Raw genomic sequence first — 25,672 nt, forward strand, 5'->3', positions numbered from 1 at the left:
CGTCGTTCAGGATGCTCGTGCCTCGCAATGTCGCTCGCTTGATATGGAGGCTGTTGGATCGCGGCGGAGCAGACTTGATTGGCTGTACATCAGGAGACCAGCCAAGAAGCACGACGTCGCTGGGGTCGACGTCGCCTTTTGTTTGGGCCGAGGTCAATCTCCACCAAATGACTTGGTCGCCTCAGATTCAGGTTCTTGGGTTCTAAACCTAAGCGGTGGGACTTTCTGTAGGCTGGTCGCGGTACATGCTTTAATCCGGGATCAACGGGCATTTTCTTTGGTGGTGACTGTCGCCCGTGTAAAACAGCAGCTGAGAAAGAACACCATGGGTGCCATTCCAGACCACCCGTCTTTAAATCGGATCCCTCCGGGGTATAGGACGAAGCTGAGCCCCAAAGCAGTTGAGATCATTGCACGAGTCCATGATTGGGTCGAGAATGAATGCATCCCGGCCGACCACATTGTCAAGGCTCAGCTGGAACAGAACCGCTGGGCCATGCCGCCGTATATCAAGGAGTTGAGGAAAAAGGCCAAAGCAGCAGGCTTGTTCAACCTCTTCCTACCCAATCACTTCAAAGAAAGCCCCGGCCTTACGATCCTCGAGTACTCGTGTTGCTGCGAACTGCTCGGGCGAGTTTATTGGGCTCCCATGGTACGTCGGAGCGCGTCAGGCTCCGCTACACATTTACTAAGGACAGTGTAGACGCTCAACTGCCATGCGCCCGAGACGGGAAACATTGAGCTCTTGGCCAAGTATTGCACCGAGGAGCAGAAGAAGAAATGGATGCAGCCGCTTCTCGAGGGAGAGTGGTCTTCGGCGTATTCAATGACGGAACCGGATGTGGCAGCTTCGGACGCGACAAACATTGCATGCCGCATCAGACGGGAAGGGAATGAATATGTCATCAATGGCCGCAAACTGTACGGAAACTGGATGGCGAATGAGGAAGTCAAGTTCTACATCCTCATGGGCTGCTCTGACCCGGACAATCCCGATCCGTGGCGGCGGCACTCAACGGTGATCGTGCCCCGGGAGACTCCAGGATTGAAAATGGTGCGAAACATGACAATCATGGGTTACGACTGTGCTCCCGAAGGCCACGGCGAGTATTTGTACGAGAATGTGAGAATCCCCGTGGAGAACATCATCCTGGGAGAAGGAAGAGCCTTTGAGATCGCGCAGGGTCGACTGGGTCCCGGTAGGATACATCACTGGTGAGTCCGTTGCATGCACCCTTTGGCTCACGGCTGAGTTCTCTTTACAGCATGAGACTGCTTGGACAGGCCGAGCGCGCATATGAGCATGCCTTGATCAGGGCGACGGACGTGAGAAAGAAGCCTCGGGGCAAATTGATCGGTGAATTCGACAGCAACATCGAACGACTCGCCACCATGAGGATGGAGATCGATGCACTCCGACTGGTTGTCTTGAATGCCGCAGAAACCATGGACCTCCTAGGTAACGTCGCAGGGAGATATGCCATTGCGCAATCCAAAATCATGGTGCCCTTGGGGGTGACCAAGATCATCGACGAATGCATGCAGATGTTTGGTGGTCAGGGTCTCACGCAGCACACGTTCCTCCCAGAAGCTGTAAGGATTCTCCGATTTGCAGCTTGGTATCGCAACTATGTGCTAATCAGGATCTGTAGTGGACTTACGCCAGGTTCGTGCGAATCGCCGACGGACCGGACGCTGCGCACAGGCACCAAGTCGGGCGAGATCAGTTGAAGACGGCCGCCCCAATCAGGCAGAAGCATCTCGGGTACAAGAAGAGATATCACCAGCTGGCGAGGGAATGGGGAGTGCCGGCGACTGAACGATTCGAGTATGTTGAGCGTCTAGAGAAGTTGTAGAGTATGAAGGATGGAGTATGCACCTGGTAGCAGGAGAGCGTAGGCTTCAGAGCAACTCGGTAGGCCTTTCCAGGAGAGGTCCATATGTTGACCCAAATGCTCAAGCTGTTTCTACCATAGATCGCTCGATGAACCCCCCACCTCCTGCCCCTGCATGCCCGCTCCCCTGACACTGCCCAGCCCCGACCACTGTTAGAGGCTTCCCCACAGCCACCGACGACCGCTCCGGGGCTGTAATGCATTGTCTCCGAGGCTCAGCAATCGCCCCGCATCTTGTTCCAGATTCTCTCCAGGCAGAAGACGTGACCCCAGAATGGAAGGCCACTTAGGGTAGTTATTCAGAATCATCGACAGTTACCATACCGTAGCGGAAAGCCATGTCGACTAACACATCGCCCACACAGGCACAAACGTCCAGCCACCGGCCAAGGCAGATCAGCGACAAGCGACGTGATAAGAAACGCGTGGCCGATCGACTATGCCAACGCCAGGCACGAGCCCGCACAAAGAACAAGATCGCCGAGCTGGAAGCGTTGGTGGCACACCTGACAAGCCAGTCCGGCAATGAAATCTACAGAGAGTTGAAGGATGAGTTAGAAAAGTCTCGCGCCGAAAGCCAGTCTCTCAGGCGTAAACTCACAACCATCGCGTCGATAGCTCGAAACGGCGATGAAGGCCCAGTAAATGCAACGCATCATACTCCTGGTAACGGTAGGTGTAGTGATGAGCTGCATTGCTAAGACTAGAGGCTTTTACTGACAGACACCCGCGTCCCAGACGATGCTGATATCTCCCTCGAGCAAGACATCTCTATCTCTGCTGCGGATGATCTAGAAATCCACAGTGCATCTGCTAGTCACCAAGGTGGAAATGCGTGTGACATCCACGGAGATTATGGTTCCAACTTCCCTGGCGCCGAAAGCTCGAGTTTCAATTTCTTGGACGGTATACTGGATGTGGACACGCCCAATCAGGCGGGATTTGCTGCATCACTACTATCACCGTCACCGCCTCAAGCCGACACGATGGGGAGTGCATGCAACTTTCCCCTGCCAGCAACGACTTCGATCGACCTTTCTTTCCCCGAGAGTCGGTCGTCCTGCTCTTGTGTCCCTCGCACAGAGTCTAATATGTGGTCGTCCATGAGCCAGACGTTGATGGACTGGAAGGCCCAGCAGCGGTCCGGGCTGAAACCGGGCGAGAACCACGACGACATCGCCGTTCGAGCCGTGACGGAAGGTTGGGACGCCCCGTCTCTAGGCACGTTGAGCGTCCCATGGCGGATTCTGTCGCAAGTAGATCGGAAAGTATGGGCCAACTGTCGCCCTGTGGACCGGTTGGCCGTTCTCAGCATCATGAATATGCTCCTACAAGTGCGTGCGGGACTATGAATCCTTTCCTGACATGCACATACTGACTCTAATCCGGCGCAGTGCCATCTTAACCCTTCGGAAGAAAACCTATCTGGTCTACCTGCCTGGTATAGACCGAGGCATGACCCCCCACCACGTTCCTTTCTCTCACTATCCCTTTTTCCGCTTGTGGTTCTGGCACGCTGACCAGCGTCACGCAGACCGTCTCAAATGGCCCAGAAACACGCTTATGCCATAGACTTCTTCGTGTGGTACGTGACGCGCTACCAAGTGCTTCCAGCTGCTGGGGCATATATCTGATATACTTTGTCTCTTACGGCAGGCCTGGCATCCGCGAGAGGTTTATCTACCATCAGCACAAGTACTGTTCCGACAAATTCTGGTCTCTCCTGGCCCAGCATTTCCGCTTCGTCTGGCCCTACGACCTCCGCGACTGTTATGCACATAACCGATCGACCGGCCGGTATCAGCTCTCGGACCTGTTCCGTCGCCATCTCAACGACCTCTCGTCCTTCACCTTCTGTCACGACATGTTCAATAGCTTCCCTGAGTTTGAATGCGATATTCCGAAATATATGACCATCCCACGGAGCCTGGAATGCGAATCCCATCTGGAGCCCGGTTCCGGTCGGGAGCCACTGCCTTTGGTTGGCGCACGAGCACAGTGGCCTTACTTTATACCGGGAGAACCAGAACCTAGCGACATTGCGGGAGGCGGCGAACATATGATCATGCCGTGGGCCCCTCCGCTCCAAGTATCAAGTCGTCACTACGGCTACTGAATTTCAAGCATAACGAGACAACCCGTGTCTAGACGGGAAGAGCAAGGCGAAGGGGGAGGAGGGAAATTACAGTCGGCTGCCAAGGAGGGGGCAGGTGTGGAAGCGTGCTGTAGATGTACGGACGGCTACGCATATAATTCGTCACAAGGCCTTCGCCGTCAGGTATTAATCTAGAATGTCGTCCGTTCAGTTGCATTCCTCTCATTATGAAGCACAGAGGGTCATAACGATTGGTCCACCGCACTTTCTCTCATCCGAGCGGTGCGGTTACCCCGTCAGCTACTGGCGGATTCATCACCAGCAAACTCTATGCCAAATCCTACAAGCCAGCCACCGCCCTTCTCACTCTTTGTCACCCATTCTCACTCCCGGTGGATCCTAGAGAGGTGATTTCGATTTCTCGACCCTGAGCTGATATGAAGACCACCCCCCCAGACACTTTCTTTCGACAATATCCCCTGCGTACGCGATTGCCAATACGCATCTCGTCCCAGATGACCACTACTCCACAGCACGAGGATCCGGACCTGCCCGACGCCCACGCCAGATTGACCGTCTGACACGTTACAACATAAGAAGTCATGATCGAACTGTTTGCTCGCCTGAGGCGTATTCTTATCCCGCATCATTCCCTATTATCTACATCATCCTACAGCCCATCTTGCAAAAATCCCTCACCGGCTGTCGCTCCAGAGGTGGTGCCGCTTCCATGTCTAGCAAAGCTACCACCAGAACTGCTCCTACAGATCATTTGTTATCTACCCGTTGAGTCAGCCGCCGCGGTCGCCTTGATATCGAAACATCACTACGTGGCTTTAAGCCAGTACGTTCTCCCTGGTAGTACGTTCTCCCTGGTCTCAGTGGCACAGCTGGCAAAAAGCACTTTCTTCGTCTCCTCGAGGTGGATCTGCCGGATTATATCGCCTGCCACTGCTGTGATACACTATACAAATGGAAGACATCCGCGCCACGGTATCAATGTCCCCGACAGTATCGCCGTGGGACGTCGTCCGGCATGCACACAGTCGGGCAAAAGTACTGCCCAGAGCATCACCCCCGTGATCTACCTCTCGAGACGGTCGCTGTCTTGCTAACGGGGTACGAGCGAGGCCCTGCCTACGGCCCACAACTCCAAGACCTTCACCATAAGTGCGAGCCCGCACTGCCGTGGCACAACCACACCCCAAATGTATCGAGGGAGACAGCCGCGAGGGTCGTCAATGGCACGTTGCTCCTTCGAACATCCTACAGTCTCCAAGTGTCTTTGGCTTTGGCCACGCAGCAATCTGTGGCGGCACAGCTCGACCAGCTGAGATTCATTGGCTGTGGCCATTCTGCTTGCACGCTCCCTGCTCTGGTGATGGACGCTATCGACCACTACCACCACCACCGCCTCGGCATTGCTTCCCCCGCGGCACCACGATGTTTCGATTACATCAATTGCGCAGAATGTACAACAGATCTACGCGTCGCCGTCGTGGCGACACAGAGTGATCAACTGATAGCGCGGATCACCACGTGGCAGTGCTTCGGAGGGCGTGACTCGGATCGAGAAGACGTCACAGTCCAGATGATGTTCGGCTTCAGTTTTGCCCGCAAGCGCGAGTCGTCAGACTATCGACTTGCGTTTCCGAGCCGGAATCTTGAACTATTGTACAATGAGAAGCTTCGGTGACGGTGGCGATGGTATTCGCAGTGGCAGTCTTACCACCGTGCTGCAACAACGGCACAGTTGGCTACATTGGTGGGACTGGAGCTATCCGTGGTAGACGGACACTCCGTGCGTTTGCAGCTATATCGGTCCTGATTGAAGGGATGATTTTCCATGGACTGACTGGAAGCCATCGCGCGACACCGACACCTCGTGCACAGCTTTTCATGCGGTGCATCAATCAGCTTGACGGTTTTTGAGTTGTCACTGTGCGGTCCTGACCGCGGCTTGGTACTGTAGGCTGTGAGGGTATACCCTGGTCGCCTGGTCCCAGGGCAGCGTGGCTCAAGCAGTGAGAGTTTTATAGAAACCCATGATTTGAAACCAAGGCGCGAGGTTTCGATGTTTCGCATCCATCATTTCGGAGGGCCAACTTCTGTAACACTCCTTTGCGCCTCTAGCCGAGTGGTGCTTTGGAGGTTCTCTGTGTGGTATGAACAGGTTATTATTACTAGCAGCCATAGATATTGTAGGCGCCGGAAGCCTCTTCTCCTACAGGCCTAGTACAGTATCGTATAGCAGTTCATCTCACGGAGCCTGAGCAGCTCACCCCCTCTGGCTATTTGTTCACTCACTCTCCATACCAATCCATCTTCCTCGTTCGCTCACTACAGCACCTATGACCATCTGGGCCTATTCTTTTGGCCTGGCAGTTTCAATGTGCATTTCAACATCCTCTTTCTCGCCCATGGCCGTGGCGGTGCTCGGGTCGACGTGCGCAACTTCATCGCCAAACACTTGGCCGATCTCTTCCAAGCTCATCTTCTTGGTCTAGATAAAGAGCATTAGTCTCTCCCGCAAGGAAAGGACAAAGGAATGATATCCCACTCACCTCGGGGAAATAGAAATACATGAAGACAACCATGACCGTGGTGACGGAGATGAAGACCAAATAATAGCGCCATCCAATGTTGGCGAAGCCGGCAGGAGCTCTGATTAGCGAAAAAATATAGTCAGCCTCACAAAATTGCACTGCGCGAGACTGGAAAGCAGTGGACTAGCACCAGCAACATACCCTTGCAGGATAGCCAACGAGGAGAGGAACAAGCCTGAGATGGAAATCGACAAGCCCTTAGCTCTGACTGGAGTTGGGAAGATTTCGGATGCATAGATGTATGTGGTGGCGTCGCTGGTCCGTTGTTAGCGTCAAAGCCGTAAACGAAAGCTTGGACTGATGCTGAAGAGGTCAGGTAAGACTTACATGAAGCTCGCGTAGAAGCCGACAAACAAGAAGAGGAAGAATACGGCGGCATTCGTGGCAGCCCGGTTTTCGCCCTTCTCGAGTTGGGCAAGTGTGATTACCTCGCCGACAAGGCAGAGGACGCAGCCGATGATTCCAATGACTGTCCAGAGTCAGTACAGGAAATGCGGGTGTGCTTCGGTCATGACTCCTTACGCAGCATCCTCACTCGACCCACTTTATCCACAACCAGGCCGTTGAACCAGTTGCCAAAGGGAGAAAACGTGATCCATCCACAGCTCAGAAGGAGCTGTTCAAGGGTGTTGAAGCCGAGACTCTTGTACAGTTGGGAACCGTAGTCTACAGTAATGGTTAGAGAATCAAACTGAATACCCGGAGTGTATAAATCATACTGTAGATGATCTGAGTGCCTGTGACCTGAGGAGCGACCATGGTGACGAAACCGACAATCAACCTCTTTCGATAATGAGGGAGGCGGAAAAGATCCCAGAAGGACAATTGCTGTTGTTTCTCGAAGATGATCTGTTCGCGCAGAACGGCAAAGTCGGCTCGGAGAGCCGCTTCGTCGTTCAAAAACGCATCGGATGACTCGGCACGAACATGCTTGAAGGAGGCGAAAGCCTCTTCGAATCGATCATGGTCAAGAACTGTTTCCGATTGATCAGTATGTGTTCCACCGCCGATGGACGCTGAGCTGCAACAGAAGGGAGACATACGCCACCTAGGTGTTTCTGGCAAGAATAGAACTCCCGCAGAAAGCACGGCAGGCCAAACTGCCTGAATGGCGAGAGGGAGCCTCCATTGCGCCCCACCAGCGTCGACGAAGTAGAAGCCGAGCCCAACCCAGCTGGCGGCCGAGTAGCCAACGCACAGCATCACGCCGTGCATGGCGACAAGGAAACCTCGGATCTTAGGAGGCGCGATTTCGCTCTGATAGAGAGGCACAAGTGTCACGAGAGCACCTGCAGTAGCAAAGAAGAAAGGTCAGCGTCGCTGCTGGTAGCTGAGTGTCTCATTTGAGACCAATGGTCAACTTACCGATGCCGACACCCGTGAGAAAACGTGAAAAGATGTACATTCCAATGTTCACGCTGCCGGCTTGGAGAGCTCCACCAACAGTGGTGACCAAGCCTGCGTAGAAGAGTGCCTTGCGACGACCCAGCCAGTCGGCTGACTGGATGCATGACAATGTGCCGAAGAAGCCGCCAGTTTGAAAAAGGCCGAAGATGGATCCGATCAGATCTGTGGCATTGGACCGTGTGTCGAGTTCGAAGTAGGCAATGAAGGAGGGCTGTGCAAGGGTCGTGCTGATGATCGAGGCGCAATAGCCGTATGTCGTGCTCCCCAGGGCCACGAAGATGACGATCTGATCAGGAGAGTGAGAACGTGACTTCCAAAAGCGTGCTTTGACATGATGGCCTTACCAGAAGACGCAGTGTCGAGGCGGAAAGAGCCATTTTGTTCGAAGATCGCTCAACCACGATGGATATGGCTATTCACAAAGAGCATCAGGGGTGAAAGAGATCAGGATTCCACAGCCCACGATTATATAACTGCATGAGACTGGTGCGGTCGGATACTGCAGATGTTCTGGATCTTAGAGTGGATCCGGGGAAGAGACAGGGAATATGCATGGCTAAACGGGCTCCCTTGCACCCAATTGATACCTTCAGCCTCGCCAAAGCGACAGGGAAACGGATGAAACTTTCTTTTACCAAGATTGGGGACATTTTGGGGATGATGGGGAAAACTGGGCATCGCTCGTGAGTCTGTTGAGTGGTTTCCAACGATAATAGCTGCGGTCAGTATATCCTGACTCGTATCGAGCATCAACGGGACCATGGTGACCCTGACAAAGGGACCAGAAGGACCCCACGGGGAACATCGTTAGATACGCGCCATTCTTGGAGAAGTAGCGTCGAGCGGAGGTACTTCGAGGCAGCGAAAGTGGCCAGGCGTGCCAAACAAGAAAAGTGGCGGAATTCACGGGACGTGGTCGCAGGAAGCTAGACTTTTCGGATCAAGCGAAAGACTTAGCATGAGCAAAACCACGCACTGACCTATCGTCCTACCGAATCACCCAATGCCAAGGTGCGTAACGACTAGATGTACTGGCTCCGCACAGGCACTGAGAACCGACGAGAGCCTGAAGGAGGACGGCGCAGGCAGGCTGACCTAGACGGGCGGCAATGGTTCTGATGTCTCCGGTGGAGGTCTGGCTTCTCTCTGAAAACCGCTCCAGCGCCAAGGACCGCAAGGCCATTGGTCCTGTCTGGGAGGTCTTAGGAGAACAGCGAAAAAGAGCTTGTTTGCCCGGACGCATTGAGGGGGATAGACGAGGCCCCCACGGGAGGCACCAAGCACACGCTTTGAGCCGACAGCTGAAATAAGCTACCAGTGGACGGCTTGGTCAGTCAATCAATCAAACAATCATGTACTTACCTCGTAACTAGTCGATCAGGCCTCGGAGAGAGGTCAATTCAGACTGTACTGCTACCCCAGATACTCCGCATAAGGTGGCCGAATCCTTGTTATGGGGGTCGATCAATCGCTCGGGGCCATGCAGTGTCAGTCTTAACTCCGCCCGGGAAGCGGCATGAGAACCAGCTCCTGCCGTCGATGTTTTGATCGAGTCTTAGCTTCGGCCGTCAGACTTGGGTTGAAGGCATGAGTGGGTCGAACAATGCTCCTGGTACGTACTGTGTACTCCGTAGTACTCCGTCCGTGCCTCCCACGCACGTTGCGGTCTGAGGCCAGCACGTGCAATAGCTAGACCGAGTACTGTGGTTACTTTCCTGCTTCTCCAATATCTCCTCCGAGATTGTATGGCGCGTGATATATAGGTCGTGATAGTAATACTTCAACGCTGTACATGATAAGAGACAATTCTCCATTTTGCTACACAGTGAGCGACAAATAGAAGCAAATCAGCAATACCGGAGTCACAATGTCGTTTCCGGTGTCCGGAAAAAACGCTATGGTCACAGGCGGTGCTTCAGGTACGCTCGATGCCCAGTTGTTTTGCAATTGCAACTCAGCTAAATCTGTAATTGAACAGGTATAAACCTTGCTTTTGCGAAACTGCTTGCAAGCAAAGGCGCCAACGTTATCGTGGGAGACATCCAAGAGTCTGCTGCATTCAAAGAGTTTGAGAAACAACCAAGAGAAACCAAGCTTTTGTTCCAGAAGACCGACGTCTCGAAATGGAGTGACCTCGAACGCCTTTTTGCACGCGCAAAGTCAGAATTGGGACCGATAGACATAGTTTGCAATGGGGCTGGCGTATTCGAACCAGTAAGTGTAGCCTCAACACTCGTTTATGTACAAAGTCAGGGCACAACTGACCACCCTCCCTTGTTTGCAGCCATGGTCGAATTTCTGGAACGACACAGAAACAGAGAGCTACAAGTCCTTGGACATCAATCTCACAGCGCTTATCAAAGGAACACGCTTAGCCATCCGAGACCAAATCACGAGATCAAAGGGTCGCAAAGCCGGCGGCACCGTGGGAGTGATCCTCAACATCTCCTCCCTGGCTGCACAACGCATGCTCTTCAACCAACCAATTTACAGCGCCGCAAAGGCTGGAGTGTCGGCAATCGTGAGGTCACTGGCTCCTCTACACGAGGAGTTCGGCATCAAAGTGGTGGCCGTCGCGCCGGGGATGGTATATACGCCATTGTGGTCCGACAACCCCGACAAGCTGAAGGGCGCCCATGAAAAAGACATCTGGATCACCCCGGAGGAGCAAGCAGAGGTCATGCTAGAAGTCGTCGAGAATGGCGAGTACGAAGGTGGCACAGTCCTGGAAACGCTCAAGGGATCTACAAGGAGGGTATACATTGACAGTCCGATGCCTGAGGGTCCCGGATCCACCATGTCCAATATCGCTGTGATTACCGAGGACACTATTGCGCTATTGGAGCAAGAGAGGAAAGGTGGTAAGGCGACAAACGGTGTGTAAGGCCCGGTACAGTAGCTTGGAGAAACGAGACCCAATGAGCACCGTAGTCTCGATTCATTCTCCCAACGACGTTCGCGTAGCTATGACTCTATCTGAAGAGACGGTCGAGAGTGAGCGTCACAATCGCCCAGAACAATCGCATGATGGGATAGGTGAGTAGTATCCCTGATACGTCCATGTCTTTGGGGTATGCAGAGGCTATGGCTGATCTGCCCATCTCGCGTGCCTTAGCGACCACGTGGAGAATCTGACATTGGTAAGTACTGTAAAGTAGCTTCAAGGACGACTTTACCTTTGACGCACAAAATAGTTCATGAGGAGACTTCGTGAAGAGATGATCCTCATCATCGATCCCTGTACGTTTGACCCCTCGAGACCAGGCTCAAGGACTACTATGAGCGTATAATGACCACCCCAATACCCGCCGGTCGTGAAGTTGTCGAACCGCCCCCGACGGACGAGTGGAAGAGGTTCTCAACTCTCCACCCGAGGTAAAACCAAGTACGGTGCTTTCCAGAGATACTCTTGTCATTGGGGTTTGGCGTCTCAAAGCCACTATCCCCGAAAATCCCCAATGTCTCAGCTCCAAGGATAACAAGCACCTTCATGGATCCCGGAGACACGGCACCGCCAAACACGAACAATATGGGAAAGAGGTTGTCAGGTGCGGCACTCCAGACGTTCTGCAGGATCGAGATGTCTGACCTATTCGATTCTGTCATGCGGAGAGCGGGGATAAGGTTTGTCTATTGTGGAAAATGGTGGCTGAGAAAGGACTAGGTCTAGTCTTAACGTCCCAAAGACCGGGATCTGCATCTCCGGCTGGCTGGTTGTCGAGTTGTCGAGTTGTCGAGATGACTAACCTGCAAACTCACGAGTCTTGGTAGTTGCTATGACCAGAGCCGATCAAGCCATAAGGAGTCACGAAATTTCCTCCATCATCATCGAACTCGTATAGATCGTCGAGCAACGCTAAATAGGAGTAGTGGGGTAAGTGCTATGGTTAGAAGTCTCCTCCCATGAGGCAGGCCACCAGCGTGCTGAACCATTGGTATGATCAAATAATATCGGTGCCTCGGGACCCTGGCAGCAAGCAGTAATAGAGGCTTTGCGAAGAATCGTCCAAGCACGAAACATTAATGGTGTGCGAGCGACGCAGCATGAGGATCAGAAACCGCAGTGCAGCTGCAGCAGGAGGTGTCTTCCTCAAGGCTTGCATGACATTGTGGCCTTGCCCGTGAAGGTGTAGTCTGTATTGCGACGTGTAGTATCCACAAGAGGTAAAGAGGTGAGAAGCAAAAATAGGAGTCATGTCCAATGGACCCTGGTACAGAACAAGGCGAACCTAAGGACTCGGTTCAAGGTTTTGCTTGTCGATAAAAAGTCCCGGAACCTCCTAGCGGGAGCCAACCCAAGGGTAAAGGGACGACATGGTGCTCCTGGCGACACACGGAAATAGAATTGATGAGATCCTTCCTTACTTTGCCAGAACAAAAGCAGCCGTAACCAGTGACATTGTTAAATAGGTTCCAGGACCATTCGATCAGAAGACCATACAACTTGCCGGAGCAGGCTTCAAATGCCGCAACAGCATCGACAGTCGCCGTCAGCCGAAGCCGCAGCGAGTGACAAAGTGAAGCAAGTCAGAACTGCATTGGTGTTTTCAGGGAGTTGAACTACGAGTAAGCGTGCCTTACGCGTGCAAGTGGTGAGAGCCTGGGAGTCTGGACACCTACAGAAGCTTGCCCCGCACTGGCGTGGCTGGCAAGGCTGGCATGCAAGGCTGAAACAACGTTGTGCGGGGTTTTGGGCGGTCTCGGATAGGGACCCCGGCGAAATAAAAGTCCGCCGCGCTTCCCGAGCCGACCAGTGTAACCGGACGAGTACTCCGTACGGAAGTGATGATAATAGCACATTAGCACTCTGCCAACGAGAGTTGGGGTTCTCGGATGGCTGCTGGATCTCTTTGTGCAAATCATCATATCTAGAAATCATCCTTCTAGTCTCACCCTCTCCAGGATAGAAGCATCCCGTGGCTCTGGAGCCAAAGAACGCACTCTCATCCTTACGGAGTCGAGCAGGTCCAACCCTGGGAGGGAAATCAGCCTTGAATTAAGACTAAGCTTGAACTGATGAGCGATAAGGTTCTTCGTGGCAGCTACGAGGATAGCATATAGGACAACCTAATTTTGCTGCGACAGTCTTGCTCAGACAAATTACAACATCGACCTTACCACGGAGAATCTGAAGCGTATATGCAACCGCTCAACGACAACCGAGAAATTTCGTGCGTCGCACTGTCCACCGAACCTCGACTCGAGCAACCATGTCTCGAACCTACGACTTCCTGGTCGGCACATTCAACACTCCTCAATTATACACCCTACGCTTCACGCCGCCCTCGTCATCAGCTCCAGACTCAGCATCCCTCAAGATCCTCCATCGCGCTTCTGCCGTGGGCTCTCACTCCTGGCTTCATCTGAATCCCCCAAAGCCTAACGGCAGACAGAATCTCTACGCCACAGCCTGGACAGAACCACCCACGGTCGTAGCATATGCAGTCAACTCCGCAACCGACATCCAGCTTCTCGGGAGTGCTCCAACGAGATCACGCAGCGGCTACGTCACCGCCAGTGATGTAGCGCTATACTCGGCCGGCGGAGCGACCGGCGAAGTATTCAGCTTGGATCCAGAAACCGGCAACATCGTGCCTCCGCCTGCCTCGAGTGGAACGACAGCAACCCAGTCATCACCGCAAGTCCAGCCTCTTCAGCTCCTCTCCTTCCTCGACCAGAATGCACAGCGCGACGATGGCAGCGTGATGGATTTCGGCGGTCTCCGCCATGGTGCCCACTCTGCGGATTTGTCGCCCGACGGCAAAGCAATCTACATTGCGGACATAGGACGTAATTGTATCTGGACGTTTTCTATCGATCCGAAAACCGGGGCGCTGACACCAGGGGAGAAGCACATTTCACCGAGGCCCACTGACGGCCCGAGACACGTCTGGCCGCACCCGAGTGGGGAGTTCGTGTATTGCTTGCAAGAGCATACAAGCATGGTTGATGTCTTCTCTACGAGCGACGGAGGGGTGAAGTTGAAGCACGAGCAAGGCGTGCGGATCATCCCGGCGGAGGAGAAGGAAGTAGACTACTGGGCTGATGAAGTGCGGACGAGTTTCTCCCATGGAGACCAGCCAGAGTACTTGTACGCCAGTACACGAGGCTTGAAGGAGGGGAAGAATGGTTATGTTGCAGTGTACAGGTTGACTTCTGAGGGTCGAATCGACACCTCAGTGGCTCCGCATCATTCATACGCCAAAAATGCCGGCAGCGAGTCCAGGTCGAGCTTATATGCGGGCCTGTTATATATGTGGGAGTCACCCACGAGTGGGGGATGGGCAAACGCAGTCCAACCTGGTCCGACTATCGATGGAATCGAGTATCTTGCGCTGACGGATAGTGAGCAGGGCTATGTATTCGTCTTGAGCTGGGATGGGCAAGTGATCAAAGAAGTAGCAAGGACCAAATTGGACGACGGCGCAGGCGCGGCGACAGCGGTGTGGCTGTGAAGAGGCGAGACGAGGAAGAAAAGGGTCAGCGTTCAACAACATTCAACAGCTCCCACCACGGATTCGAGGTACGAAGCCGAAATAGGCATGGAGGCCTGTCCAAACGCCGGGGAAAGTGTGTCTGTGGCTTTCGACTTTGTATCCCATCGGTCGTATCTCCGAGATACAGTGTTTGGAGACAGGCTCACATCCTGCTTGGTGTGATGAGGGATTCTTCCCAGGCTTGATTGCTCTTACTTTCTGCTCGACTCGTCATCGACGAACAGACATGGGAATCAAAGTCATCGGATCTTTATCGACACGATAGATCTCAACTTGGCCTAGGGGCGAGGAGTCGCATGCAGCGCGCTCAAATCGTACCCGATACATGTACATCGGGATCGATCAAGGGCGGTGCGAGCCGGCCGCTGACCCCTTGTGGCAAATGGAATGGATCTCTGATGTTAGTAAGCATGTAGAGCGTCTTTTCCTCGCCAGACATGACGGTATTTGTAGCCTCTGGTGCCTCTGCTTCCAAGCAAGCTCTGCCGATTGTTCCGAATTCCTGTTAGGCCCTCGCTGCATGCTAGCTTCAAGACATCGATTTAGCCCTCGCTGTCTGACGTGCAGTGTCCAAGCGGAGTCGAAGGGGCGGATTCCACACGGCGCTGAGTAAGACCGGAGCATACACGATCAGTCCACATACAGGACCTACAGGCCACGTCGGTTCAGAACTTGGGCAACGCTCTCGTAGGATCACGACCTGCTCACTGACAACAAAGGAGGCTCCAGAATTGACGGAGGGAGTCCCCGGGAAAGTGCAAAATGCGAAAGCTGCTGGCACCTGTGGCCGTGAGTAGATCCACTGGCACATCCACAGGTACTGAAGAGGCGCAGGGACAGAGACTTGCCTGGGGAGCGTCGGAAAGATGAATTACGATGAATTACTCAATCTGGGTGATGAGATTGTTTGATATTGGAGGTGCTCGTCCGTCCGGACATGTATCATCAAATTGTCATGTCCCTTCATCTAGAACTCGTTGGTCCCTCGTACCAGATCAAGGTTTAAGAGCGAATAATTATGAGCCTGGCACATTAATTAGATATTTGCATGATGCGCAGTGATCAATCGATTGTCATAGAAGTGATTTGTCTAACGATAGCTGGAGCCAGCAGAAGTGGAAGGTCAACCGAGACGCGCTCCTTCACGCGGATATTCAAGGCCTGCCACCCATCAGCCCATGCGACGCGGGACAGCAAAGTGAATATTTCATTCGCATCGCAAGACTTGCATCCCTATGCTGTACTAGTCTGAGGTGTGTCTCGGATGCGATGTTCGGAGACAAGACACTTGAGCGACAGCACGCATTGCAAACTTTGCGATGAACTGACGACTTGTTCGAATATTCCGTGTTTCCCTCTTGCTCAATACTACGGAGTGCTGTGCAATGCATACTGCAAGTATGTCTCGCTCTCCTTCTCCACCTCCCAAGACTACCATCGACCGCCAAACCACCACGCCTTTCCTGCTGAATTTCTGCTATCGCGCATCCGCTTTCCACAGCCTGACGGACTTTCCTGTGCCGACACCCTCGAATCCACATCCGCATCTACCGTCACACCTGCAGATATACACATGGATGAGCTGCACGTTGCGGGAGCTTGCGCTTCTGTTGACACAAGCGCTTCCAAGCATTCTCCCTGATCCCGCCATTGGGACAAGGCTGAGCTTCAGATTGGTCTATCCTGATTTACATGCTAGCAGAGGCGGGGGAGGGAGGCTTGAGAGTGAAGGACGGGGTCGATATCTGAGCAAAGAGATGGGCAGTGTGGTAGTCGCGGCTCCGGAGAATTCCAACGGCGATGGCCCTGGCGCTATTCGCTTGCAGGGCGAGGAGGCAGACAAAACGCTGGAAGAAGCCCGCTTTGTTATCGGCGACTTTATCGACTGCGCGGTGTTTCCTCCGCTGAGCGATGGCACCGTGGTCTCTAGTGGAAGCGTTAGTGCGAGGAGCGGTGCTAGAGAAAACGGCTACGGCAGAGTCAGAGGTGGCGGTTATGGTTTGAGCAGTAGAGGCAGCTACAATGGTTTTGGACCAAGAGGCGGCGATTTCGGTGGACCCGGCACAATACCAAGCGGTGAGTGGAGGCGAGGGGAGCGGTTACCTGAGTCTAGTGGTTTCCGAGGCGGGAGAGGCGCCAGACGAGGCTACTGATTGCGATCGTCGCGTATGACCAGATGAAGAGCTCGTCGTTGTGCCGACATATCGAAGACTACGCAGCTTTGAAGGTGGTACCTGCAGAATGTGTACACCAGATTTATTGCCCCTTAAGAGCAACGCAGGGCTCGATTTCGCTATCCTGAAATCTCCAGCATGTCAGCAGGTCAAACTCGGGCAGAAAGAGTGACTGGGTGCCAAGCTGCATAATTTGGAGGCGTTGCTAACTGGCACAATCTTTGATGAGGAGAATTCCAAGTCGAAAGGAGCAACAAATCTCAAGGAAGGGATGGAAATGTTTCCCCAAAGGGAGATATACCCAAGGTCACTGCTGGGTCCGAGTGAAAGTCTCGAGGCTACGGCTGCAAGTACCAGGCTTCCGTACGACGGGCAACGGACCAGATGTTCTCCACGATGATCTAGACCATGGAATGGCCGTTACAGAAGCTTTCTGGCGGAGATGTTGCTAGAGAAGGACTTATTTCAGTATTGGAAAGCTGCCGATATCCCTCACCGCCATATTACTTGCGGTATGCAGTGTCCTTGCACGTGGTGCAGGTGAGGCGCCTGCGAACAACAGAGCAAGAACGGTTAATCGTATGACGTCGCATGGCCAATGACGCAGCTTGAAGCTGTCCCTGAGCTCCACTTTTGAGCTTCCACCTTCCTGGTGCCCGTTACTGTGTGGCGCCTTTCCCCAGCATCGTCCCGCCGTGCCCAATCACTGCAGATCAATGCCCGATCTCTATTTCCCCTCGAGCCCCTCTAAAAAAACAAAACTTATCAGTGTTCCATCCCACTCTCACTCTCACTCTCAAAACACAACAAGTTTCTCCTTCGTGCACCCTTGTTATAGACTTCTCAGTTTTCTTCCTTCACATATTCGGCTCAAGTACATTTAAGAACACTGTCAAGATGGGCAAGGTCAGTTCACTTACCTTTCACCGGGCCTTCATCTACCCCTCGATCGGTCTTGAACGCCCATCGTTGGACGAGCACTATCAAAGAGGCCTATTGGGACTGGCAAGCTAACGGCTCATAGGTCAAATACATCCTCCTTGACTGCGACAACACCCTCTGCTTGTCAGAGCGTCTCGCTTTCGAGGCCTGCACCGATCTTACCAATGAACTCCTCGAGAAGTACAACGTCTCCGACCGCTACACCGTCGATGACCTGCTCGAAGCCTTTGTTGGCCAGAACTTCCGCGGCATGATGAACGGGCTGCAGAAGAAGCACAACTTCGAGATGCCTGCAGACCAGCTTGAAGAATACGTCGGCAAGGAATTGGGTGCCGTCACTGCCAAACTCAAGGCCAAGTGCCAGCCCTGCCCTGGCGCGCCTGAGGAGCTTGAGCGCTTAAAGCAGGCCGGGTACCCCATGTCCGTCGTCAGCACGTCTGCCAAGCCCCGTGTCGTCGCCTCCCTCGAGAAGACCGGAATCGACAAGTACTTTCCCAACGAGCATGTCTACAGCGCAGCCACTTCCCTCAACCCTCCTTCCAGCAAGCCAGACCCCAAGATCTACCTCTATGCCTGCGAACAACTCGGCGTCAAGCCAGAGGAGTGTGTCACCGTCGAGGACAGCAAGAGTGGTGCCACCGCCGCTATGCGTGCCGGTATCCCCTGCATTGGCTACGTTGGTGTCTACAAGTTGGAGGACGGCGAGGAGAAGATGAAGCAGATGGCGAAGATTCTTCAGGAGCAATGTAACTGCGTCGAGATCATGTACGACTGGAAGGAGTTCCCAGAGCTCTTGAAGAAGGTCGAGGCTCGCGCCTAGGCCTGCAGTCGATACGCACAGTCGTGACAATAACCAGTTGATGAGAACTATGAGGTGAACTCCGGGATCTCCATGTATGGAACGAAGGGTCGAGCAGCACACGCAATGAGATCCAGCGAGACGGACAGCTGAGACGACGAGGTCTGCTCAGTGGACAGCATTCAAAGAAGCTGCCAGGTTCCGGGGTAAATTACCCTCTCCTCGGGTTAGAGCACTAGCCTTCGGCTTAGAATAGAAAATCGAAGTAACATTCTCGAAGCGCTTCATTAGCCGTCCTTCCGTCCTAGTAGTGCCATGAGTGGCCATCAGAACCCGATCCGCGTGAGTTTGACCGCTTATCGGTGACCTAGATTTCTTTTCGCGCCCGCAACCACCAGACTCGTGGTCACTCGATCTAGCGAAAGCATTAAGTGGCGATGCTACCATACCATAACTGCGGGCTCGTCTGACAAGAGCCGCGACACGGACTGCAAAGCAAGTCTGTCAACCTTGACGACTGTCTCTGCCACCGAAGTTCGAAGACATCTACTGTAGCTGGCCCCCTCGATTCCGCGAGCCGAGTCCAAGGTCCGAGGTGCAATTCGACTTTAAATCTCGTAAAGGATGCACGTTGTTCAGCGGTGGCATGAAGCTCGGCGAAAGGAAAGAAGGGGGCACGGAAGCAAGCCTCGAGGCAAACGTACTCAGTACGATGGAGGTACGGCACCCAACCTAATCTAATTAAACTAATTAATTCAAATATTGCCACTTTTCTCTTTCCTCCTGACCTTCTCGACAAGCCGGCCGACCATCTCCCTCATGACGTGCTTCTCTCCAGAGTAGTCCATGTCGAACCAGTAATTCAGGGCAACACACGGCGCGGGCACTACTCGTAAGTTTCCATTTCCGTCTTCGGCCCGGTCCTCCCACTGTCCGCACTCTTGCGTTACGTGGTGGAACCACCCGGCCGGGAGGTAGAGAATTTGTCCTTCCTCCACGGTGACGGTCAGGGGCCGCGCGTATTTGTAGTACGGGTGCGTGTCTGATGAAGGTGGTGGAGGGTTGAACGGATCGATGGGGATCCAGGGGATTTTGGCGGAGTGTGCGTCTACCGAGGAGGAAGCTGATGAGGGCGAGGGCGAGGGCGAATTATCATCGAGTGGATATGCCTTCGATGCAGAATTATTCCCATCCTCACCGTTGGCTCCTCCGTCGTCTGGCGCATCTCCGTCCGTGTCCATGTCCGTGTCCGTGTCCATGATGATCTCAAATTCCTTCGTCTCCTCGTCAAACGCCCATCGTCCGGTCCTCACCATCGTGGCGTGCAGGCAGATCTCCTCGATGGGAGGGTACAACACGAATTTCTTCCGTCCCTTGACGACGAGATAGAGATTCTCGTAGGGATCTCGATGCGTGGATGTCACGCTCTGGGCGCTACCTATCCAAATATTCGTGGCGTCGGGTTCACCTAGAGCGGGAAACGCAAACGGAGGTGGCGTGGCGGGGAGCTGGGCTCTGAGCGGAGCCAGCTCTGGGCGGGAGAGGTTCGAGTCCTGCGATTGGAGATAATAGATTGGCCTTTTTCTCGTACAGTCTGCAGACAGAGAAGATGAGACCGGAGGACAAAGCTCGTCGATCAGCTTGGAAATCGTCATGCGGGTCGTGGCAGGTTGGAGAAAGACGTGCTCTAGTGCGTCGTCCTCGTCGCTGTCGTCTTGACCAGCTACATCTTCGAGCGTCGTGTGTGGGCCGTGCTCTCCTTCGCTTGGTCCCTCTGTAGAGCTGCTCACTCCCGTGCCTATGACTGAGGTGTCTTGTTGCCTTGCACGCCGTTTTGGGAGTACATACAGCGAATCAGCCCGACCATCTGGCGTGACAGCCACTTCCACCTCGCTCTGCACAAGCGAGCGGAGTGTCCTTTCAGTCCATCGGAAGCACGGCGCACCGAGAATAGAACGCTGCTCCTCTTCGAGATGTGCCCTCTTCCGGTCGTTCACTGAAACACCCGCGTGGTGCGGCTTCGCTGCATCGTCGGTCTCGTGGTTATGACTCGCGCCATTCGGAATCTGCTCATTCCCAAGTGTATTTTCGAGCACTCCTCGGTCAAGCTGATACACGCACGGTCTTCCACGGGAGATTTGCTGGCTGAAATGTAGTGATGTCGGGTAGGGATAGACCGGGACGGTCATGTCGGGGTTGAAGTCGTGGTAGTCTTGAATCAGAGCGAGGAGCTCATCAAGCGCAAAGTCTGCATCTCTTCCATGGCTAGTCTCGCCTCTGGAAGGCATTTGCGAGACAACCGGACAGGGAGTTAATTATTAGCGGCATATGCTGTCGTTGTATTCTGCGGTGAGAATCCAACGCGAAAGCGATTAGTTTCAGGACTGATCGATCATTCCCGCGCCAGACGCGTGCTCTACTACGCACTCAGGAATGGATTGTGCTCCGGCAAGATGCAACAAGAGTCAAGTCCCCGTCTGGGCAGTATGGAGTATGGTCGTCGATGAGCTCGGAGTTGCTTATAGATCAAGGTCTTTTTGGAAAGCGTTGGTTGGAGTCAAAGGGAAAGGCGAAGTCCTTCAGTGAAGATAGAAGCAAGCTGTGAGCAGACTCGGCGCCTTCAACCATCTGTATACGCTCTACACCTTCTCTTCAAAGCCGGCAAACTTCTTCACTTTGACCTACTAACACGTTTTATGACATTGTAATCTACGCAAATACCTGCAATGCGCTGTGCACGTATTACTGCCAAGATTTATGGTTTCTCTCCACACGATTGGCTGATCATCCATGTTCTCACCTCCCTCATTCTCGCCTGTTGGTTGTTGTTCATTTTTACCATCTTCAGGGCCTCGGCAACGGGACAGTATGAAGTTTTCTTGACCTCTACCAGCTGGACTCCTTTCTTCTACGGAATCTCAAGCACGGGATTGCCCCACGTTGTGTTTGCAAACTTTAACCCATCTGGCCGCCTTGCCAATGCATGCTCCGTGGGGTCATCCATGTGGAGTTAACACCTTCTTCCAATGCCGAGTGTACATAAGCTTCGTGTTCACCTCATTTCCGGACGGTCCAGTATGCTCGACACGCGTTTGCTCTCGTTTCCGTGTGAGCATGCTCTGGCCAACGAGGAGATCAGGCACCACTCAGTGGTAGAACACCTTTCGTTGTTGGAATTCTACGTCTAATGACTGTTCTACGGCAGGGAGCTAACGCTGAGACGGACAGTTAGAGAGAAGGGCACCTCCAAGCGATATAGCAGAGTCCACACCCTTCCGAGTCGGTGCTTGACAATATGAGAACGACGAACTCGGATTCGCCCGCAAGCTATCCGGTCGCCATCGTCGGAGGCGGTCCGACCGGTCTGTCGGCTTCTATTCTTCTCTCGCAGTGCAATATTCCGCACGTCTTGTTTGAGAGATACCCGTCGACATCCATCCATCCCAAAGCATGCGGTTACAATCATCGCACCGTAGAGATTTGGCGGCGCATGGGGGTCGAAGACGAGTTAATCAAGAGACGCGCCCCGGCGGACATCATCTGCAGAACAGGGTGGTACACCAGCTTTGGACCGTCCGGGATGGAGATTGTCAGCCGAGATTCCTGGGGCGGTGGTGCCTATGAGGAGGAATATGCGTCTGTCTCGCCGTGTCAGTATTCCATACTGCCACAAATCCAGCTTGAACCTCTCCTGCAGAAGCGGGCATTAGAACTAAACCCCCGCGGCATTCTCTACAACACCGAAGTCACCAAAGTCAAGGAAGCAGACGATCACATCCTCATCACGTATCAGCGCAAGGGCCAGCCCTCCGAGACCATGCGAGCGAAGTACTGTATTTGTGCGGATGGCGGCCGCGGACTGACCGAACAGCTTGGAATTGGCTGGGAAGGAGAACGCGATGTCATGAACATGGTGTCCGCACACGTCCGCGCTCCTTTGTCTCTATACCACCCCGACATTCAAAACTTTATAACCTGGTTTGTCAACCCACAACTCGGCGGCACCATCGGTTCCGGCTACCTCTATCACCTGGGCCCATACCCCATATCTCCCGATACCGAGGAGTGGGTTTTCGCGTGCGGCTTGGCCCCCGGGGAAAGAAGCATGGACGGGCCGGCTGTACTGAACAGGATGCACATTACGCTGCAAATTCCGGACCTCAAGGCAGAAGTTCTTTCCACCAGCTATTGGTACGTCAATGCACTGACCGCAAGGCGCTACCGCAGCAAGCCGTCGGCGGGACGGGTCTTCGTTGTCGGGGATGCGGCCCATCGGATTCCCCCATGGGGTGCTCTAGGTCTCAACACTGGCGTACAAGACGTGGACAATCTCGTGTGGAAGCTGAATCTAGCAGTGAATGGCGTTCCGTCATCTCTCGAGCCCGGTGCAGATCTCAATGCATTACTCGATACGTACGACTCTGAGCGTCGACCGATCGGCCAACGAGTGCGCGATAACGCATTGCACAACCTCCGCTCCCACGGACTGGTCATGGACCGCGCCATCGGCGTTTCTCCCTCCAACACCCGGGACGAGAACGTCGCGAATATGGACTCTTTTCTGAATGCGCCGGCGGACGACCGTGAAGCCATCACCCGCCGCGAAGCAGTTGATCGTGCGCAAAAAACACTTGACGCCGAGTTCCACGCGCTAGGTGCAGAAGTCGGGTGGTTTTACCCTGACGTCGACGTCGATGGAGAAGGCAAGGCAACAAATCATGACGGCCAGCTTACCGAAGACGGACAGCTAGACTCGTTGTACTATCATCCTTCGACCATTCCAGGACATCACCTGCCGCATGCTTGGCTTGAACAGGATGGGCGGAGACTATCAAGCAGGGATCTGGTCCGCTATGATGGATTCGCTCTCTTTACGTCGCGGCCTGAGCTGTGGAGCAAGGCCGTAGAGGATGATGGTCACGGGTTAGTGAGTCTTGTGGAAGTCTTAGACAAGGATATGGGGTCGTCGGGTGATCACTCGTCTGGATGGAAGGACGTTGACGGTAAATGGGCCGCCGAGCGCGGTATCGGAAGCTCCGGCGCCGTATTGGTTCGACCGGATGGGATCGTTGTCTGGCGTGCCAAAGAGTTCGACCCAGATAATTACTCTGCACCGGGCTGGCTCAGTACCGTACTCCGCAGGGCATTGAAGCTTGCATAGATGGTCTAGACATGAAATATAGATCTGGAACTTCGTCGTCGCTACGTCCTCAGCACGGATGGCGGCCGCTATGCGATCTCTCACGTCAGGAAGTCCCCGACGGCAAGTATCCGCACGCTCGGTCTGCCGAGGACGTCGTCAGGACGGTCACAATGCTGCGGTGGGTAGGAGCTGTAAAGATGATGGTCAAGGTTGGCTCACCGGCTCACCTTCTGGCTTGAAGCAGAAGAACAGGGATAGTACTCCGTACAGTATGCAGTTGGGTGGCCCCGCATAGGATTCGTACATTCTCCGGCCCGATCTCACCGTATCCGCCTTACTAATACATCCCCGGAGCTCGACAGCATTGCAGGTAAGCACGTCATGACCGCAGTGGGAGAGGATATGTATATCTAGGTCATTTTCAGTGCTTCAGCATCATCCGATGCCTGACCTTCCGCGACCACATGTTTCAAGATGCAACTTGTCAATTACGCTGCTTGGATCCCATCGGAAAAGGCCCCCTTAGTGGTGGCAACGGCTCCATTCCCAGACCTAGCTCCCGACGAGCTGATTCTGAAGAATGCCGCCGTGGCCATTAACCCTGTGGACTGGAAAATTCAAGCGTCGGGCGGGTTCGGCCTTTCTTACCCAGCCATCCTCGGAGAAGATGTCGCCGGTGAGGTGCTCGAAGTGGGCAAGGACGTCAAGGCTTTCAAGAAAGGTGATCGCGTCATTGCCCACGCGCTGGGGTTGGGAAGTGGCCCCGCGTATGGCGGTTTTCAATTATACCCGAGGGTAAAGCTCCAGACCGTGGCTAGAATACCTGATAGTCTGGAATTCAAAAGCGCGGCAGTGTTGCCTTTGAGTGTGAGCACCGCGGCGGCAGGGCTGTACTTGAAGGAGACTCTCGGGTTGCGGTATCCCCAGCTTGGAGGCGGCGGCAGTACGATGTCTGGCTCGATGACGACGAAAAAGAAGAACGAAGTGCTCCTCCTCTGGGGCGGATCCTCGTCCGTCGGATCATCCGTGATCCAACTGGCCGTGGCTTCGGGCTACGGCGTCGTCACGACTGCGTCTCCGGTGAATTACGCATACGCCAAAACCCTGGGCGCTTCGCTTGTGCTGGATTACCATAACCCGGATGTTGTGCCGATTTTGATATCCCTCCTGAAAGAGCATGGCGCGACTGTGGTGGGCGCTTACGATGCCATTGGAGCGGATGACACGGTGCGCCAGAGCGCCGCTGTGCTGCATGCACTTGGTGGAGGGACTGTCGCGAGCGTTGTCTCCACGCCGGATGATCTGCCAAAGGGAGTCAAGGTCGTTAGGATAGGGAGCACCAATATCGTGAACCAGGAAGCTGGAGCCGTGGCGAAGAAGATCTGGGGCGACTATCTGCCTGCGTCGTTGAAAAATGGGACGTTCAAGGCCGCGCCTGAAGAACTCGTCGTCGGCAATGGCTTATATTTTGTGCAGGGTGGTCTGGATAGGCAGAAGAGTGGCGTCAGTGCTAGGAAGGTGGTGGTGACGCTTTGAGATGGGCAGAGCAATTAAGTACTGTCTAGTCGGCGTTGAGGCTTGCTTGTCTCCTTATCGTGTCCAAGGATCGTCAACTCGCCTGCTTGTGGGCTGGCAACGTCGAGGTCCTAGGAATTCATGTGGGTTACCTGCGTGGATAGGCCCTCAGACCGTGAGCAGGGAATGTACTGAGTTGACCCAAGCAGCTTTGTTAGGACATACCCAACACAACTATCAGGCAAACTTCCACCTCTACGATTCAAGTCCTACGACTCCACAAACTCGTTGATATCTACGAGTTTGGCCTGATTCGCTCTTCGTTGGCACGCCTTGGTCGGCTTGCCGCTCTGCTGTTACGCGTTGTATCAGCATGGAGCGATCTACTGGAGCTGGACCCCCAAATTGGAGATATGTGCACCTACTATACGATGTCAGGCCAGTGAACGATGTCCCATGCTCAGACCGGCACAACATCATGCACATCAGGCGGGGAAATATTCAGTTACACCAGAATAATACGCTTACCGTTGTGTGGATGACGGTATAAATGGATTGACAAGAGCCGGATGACTGACTGATCCACTGACTTACTGAGA

At 53.9% G+C, this 25,672-nt stretch overlaps 11 protein-coding genes across 11 annotated transcripts; 9 read left to right on the top strand and 2 right to left on the bottom strand.

Moving 5' to 3' along the window:
• Positions 1-325: 325 nt before the first annotated feature.
• Positions 326-1,856, top strand: G647_09931 (uncharacterized protein; the record flags this gene model as incomplete). Its single annotated transcript, XM_008725923.1, has 4 exons — positions 326-652; positions 704-1,215; positions 1,266-1,593; positions 1,653-1,856. The coding sequence occupies 4 exons, from the start codon at positions 326-328 to the stop codon at positions 1,854-1,856; spliced, it is 1,371 nt and encodes a 456-aa protein (XP_008724145.1).
• Positions 1,857-2,233: 377 nt separating this feature from the next.
• Positions 2,234-4,011, top strand: G647_09932 (uncharacterized protein; the record flags this gene model as incomplete). The annotated part of the gene is made up of 5 exons (XM_008725924.1): positions 2,234-2,567; positions 2,634-3,229; positions 3,290-3,365; positions 3,420-3,480; positions 3,552-4,011. 5 exons carry the CDS (start codon positions 2,234-2,236, stop codon positions 4,009-4,011), a joined length of 1,527 nt encoding a protein of 508 aa, XP_008724146.1.
• A 1,187-nt stretch (positions 4,012-5,198) lies between these two features.
• On the top strand, positions 5,199-5,324 carry G647_09933 (uncharacterized protein; the record flags this gene model as incomplete). Its single annotated transcript, XM_008725925.1, has 1 exon — positions 5,199-5,324. The coding sequence occupies one exon, from the start codon at positions 5,199-5,201 to the stop codon at positions 5,322-5,324; it is 126 nt and encodes a 41-aa protein (XP_008724147.1).
• Positions 5,325-6,355: 1,031 nt separating this feature from the next.
• Positions 6,356-8,380, bottom strand: G647_09934 (uncharacterized protein; the record flags this gene model as incomplete). The annotated part of the gene is made up of 9 exons (XM_008725926.1): positions 6,356-6,493; positions 6,555-6,654; positions 6,738-6,851; positions 6,924-7,065; positions 7,119-7,262; positions 7,316-7,570; positions 7,640-7,885; positions 7,962-8,289; positions 8,348-8,380. The coding sequence occupies 9 exons, from the start codon at positions 8,378-8,380 to the stop codon at positions 6,356-6,358; spliced, it is 1,500 nt and encodes a 499-aa protein (XP_008724148.1).
• A 1,490-nt stretch (positions 8,381-9,870) lies between these two features.
• Positions 9,871-10,887, top strand: G647_09935 (uncharacterized protein; the record flags this gene model as incomplete). Its single annotated transcript, XM_008725927.1, has 3 exons — positions 9,871-9,922; positions 9,982-10,217; positions 10,288-10,887. The coding sequence occupies 3 exons, from the start codon at positions 9,871-9,873 to the stop codon at positions 10,885-10,887; spliced, it is 888 nt and encodes a 295-aa protein (XP_008724149.1).
• A 2,326-nt stretch (positions 10,888-13,213) lies between these two features.
• On the top strand, positions 13,214-14,458 carry G647_09936 (uncharacterized protein; the record flags this gene model as incomplete). The annotated part of the gene is made up of 1 exon (XM_008725928.1): positions 13,214-14,458. The coding sequence occupies one exon, from the start codon at positions 13,214-13,216 to the stop codon at positions 14,456-14,458; it is 1,245 nt and encodes a 414-aa protein (XP_008724150.1).
• A 1,442-nt stretch (positions 14,459-15,900) lies between these two features.
• G647_09937 (uncharacterized protein) lies at positions 15,901-16,653 on the top strand (the record flags this gene model as incomplete). Its single annotated transcript, XM_008725929.1, has 1 exon — positions 15,901-16,653. One exon carries the CDS (start codon positions 15,901-15,903, stop codon positions 16,651-16,653), a length of 753 nt encoding a protein of 250 aa, XP_008724151.1.
• A 918-nt stretch (positions 16,654-17,571) lies between these two features.
• Positions 17,572-18,436, top strand: G647_09938 (uncharacterized protein; the record flags this gene model as incomplete). The annotated part of the gene is made up of 2 exons (XM_008725930.1): positions 17,572-17,580; positions 17,699-18,436. 2 exons carry the CDS (start codon positions 17,572-17,574, stop codon positions 18,434-18,436), a joined length of 747 nt encoding a protein of 248 aa, XP_008724152.1.
• A 734-nt stretch (positions 18,437-19,170) lies between these two features.
• On the bottom strand, positions 19,171-20,703 carry G647_09939 (uncharacterized protein; the record flags this gene model as incomplete). Its single annotated transcript, XM_008725931.1, has 1 exon — positions 19,171-20,703. The coding sequence occupies one exon, from the start codon at positions 20,701-20,703 to the stop codon at positions 19,171-19,173; it is 1,533 nt and encodes a 510-aa protein (XP_008724153.1).
• Positions 20,704-21,710: 1,007 nt separating this feature from the next.
• G647_09940 (uncharacterized protein) lies at positions 21,711-23,576 on the top strand (the record flags this gene model as incomplete). The annotated part of the gene is made up of 1 exon (XM_008725932.1): positions 21,711-23,576. One exon carries the CDS (start codon positions 21,711-21,713, stop codon positions 23,574-23,576), a length of 1,866 nt encoding a protein of 621 aa, XP_008724154.1.
• A 456-nt stretch (positions 23,577-24,032) lies between these two features.
• Positions 24,033-25,094, top strand: G647_09941 (uncharacterized protein; the record flags this gene model as incomplete). The annotated part of the gene is made up of 1 exon (XM_008725933.1): positions 24,033-25,094. The coding sequence occupies one exon, from the start codon at positions 24,033-24,035 to the stop codon at positions 25,092-25,094; it is 1,062 nt and encodes a 353-aa protein (XP_008724155.1).
• Positions 25,095-25,672: the final 578 nt, after the last annotated feature.

Source organism: Cladophialophora carrionii, assembly GCF_000365165.1.
Source record: "Cladophialophora carrionii CBS 160.54 unplaced genomic scaffold supercont1.11, whole genome shotgun sequence".
NCBI classification, from domain to species: Eukaryota; Fungi; Ascomycota; class Eurotiomycetes; order Chaetothyriales; family Herpotrichiellaceae; genus Cladophialophora; species Cladophialophora carrionii.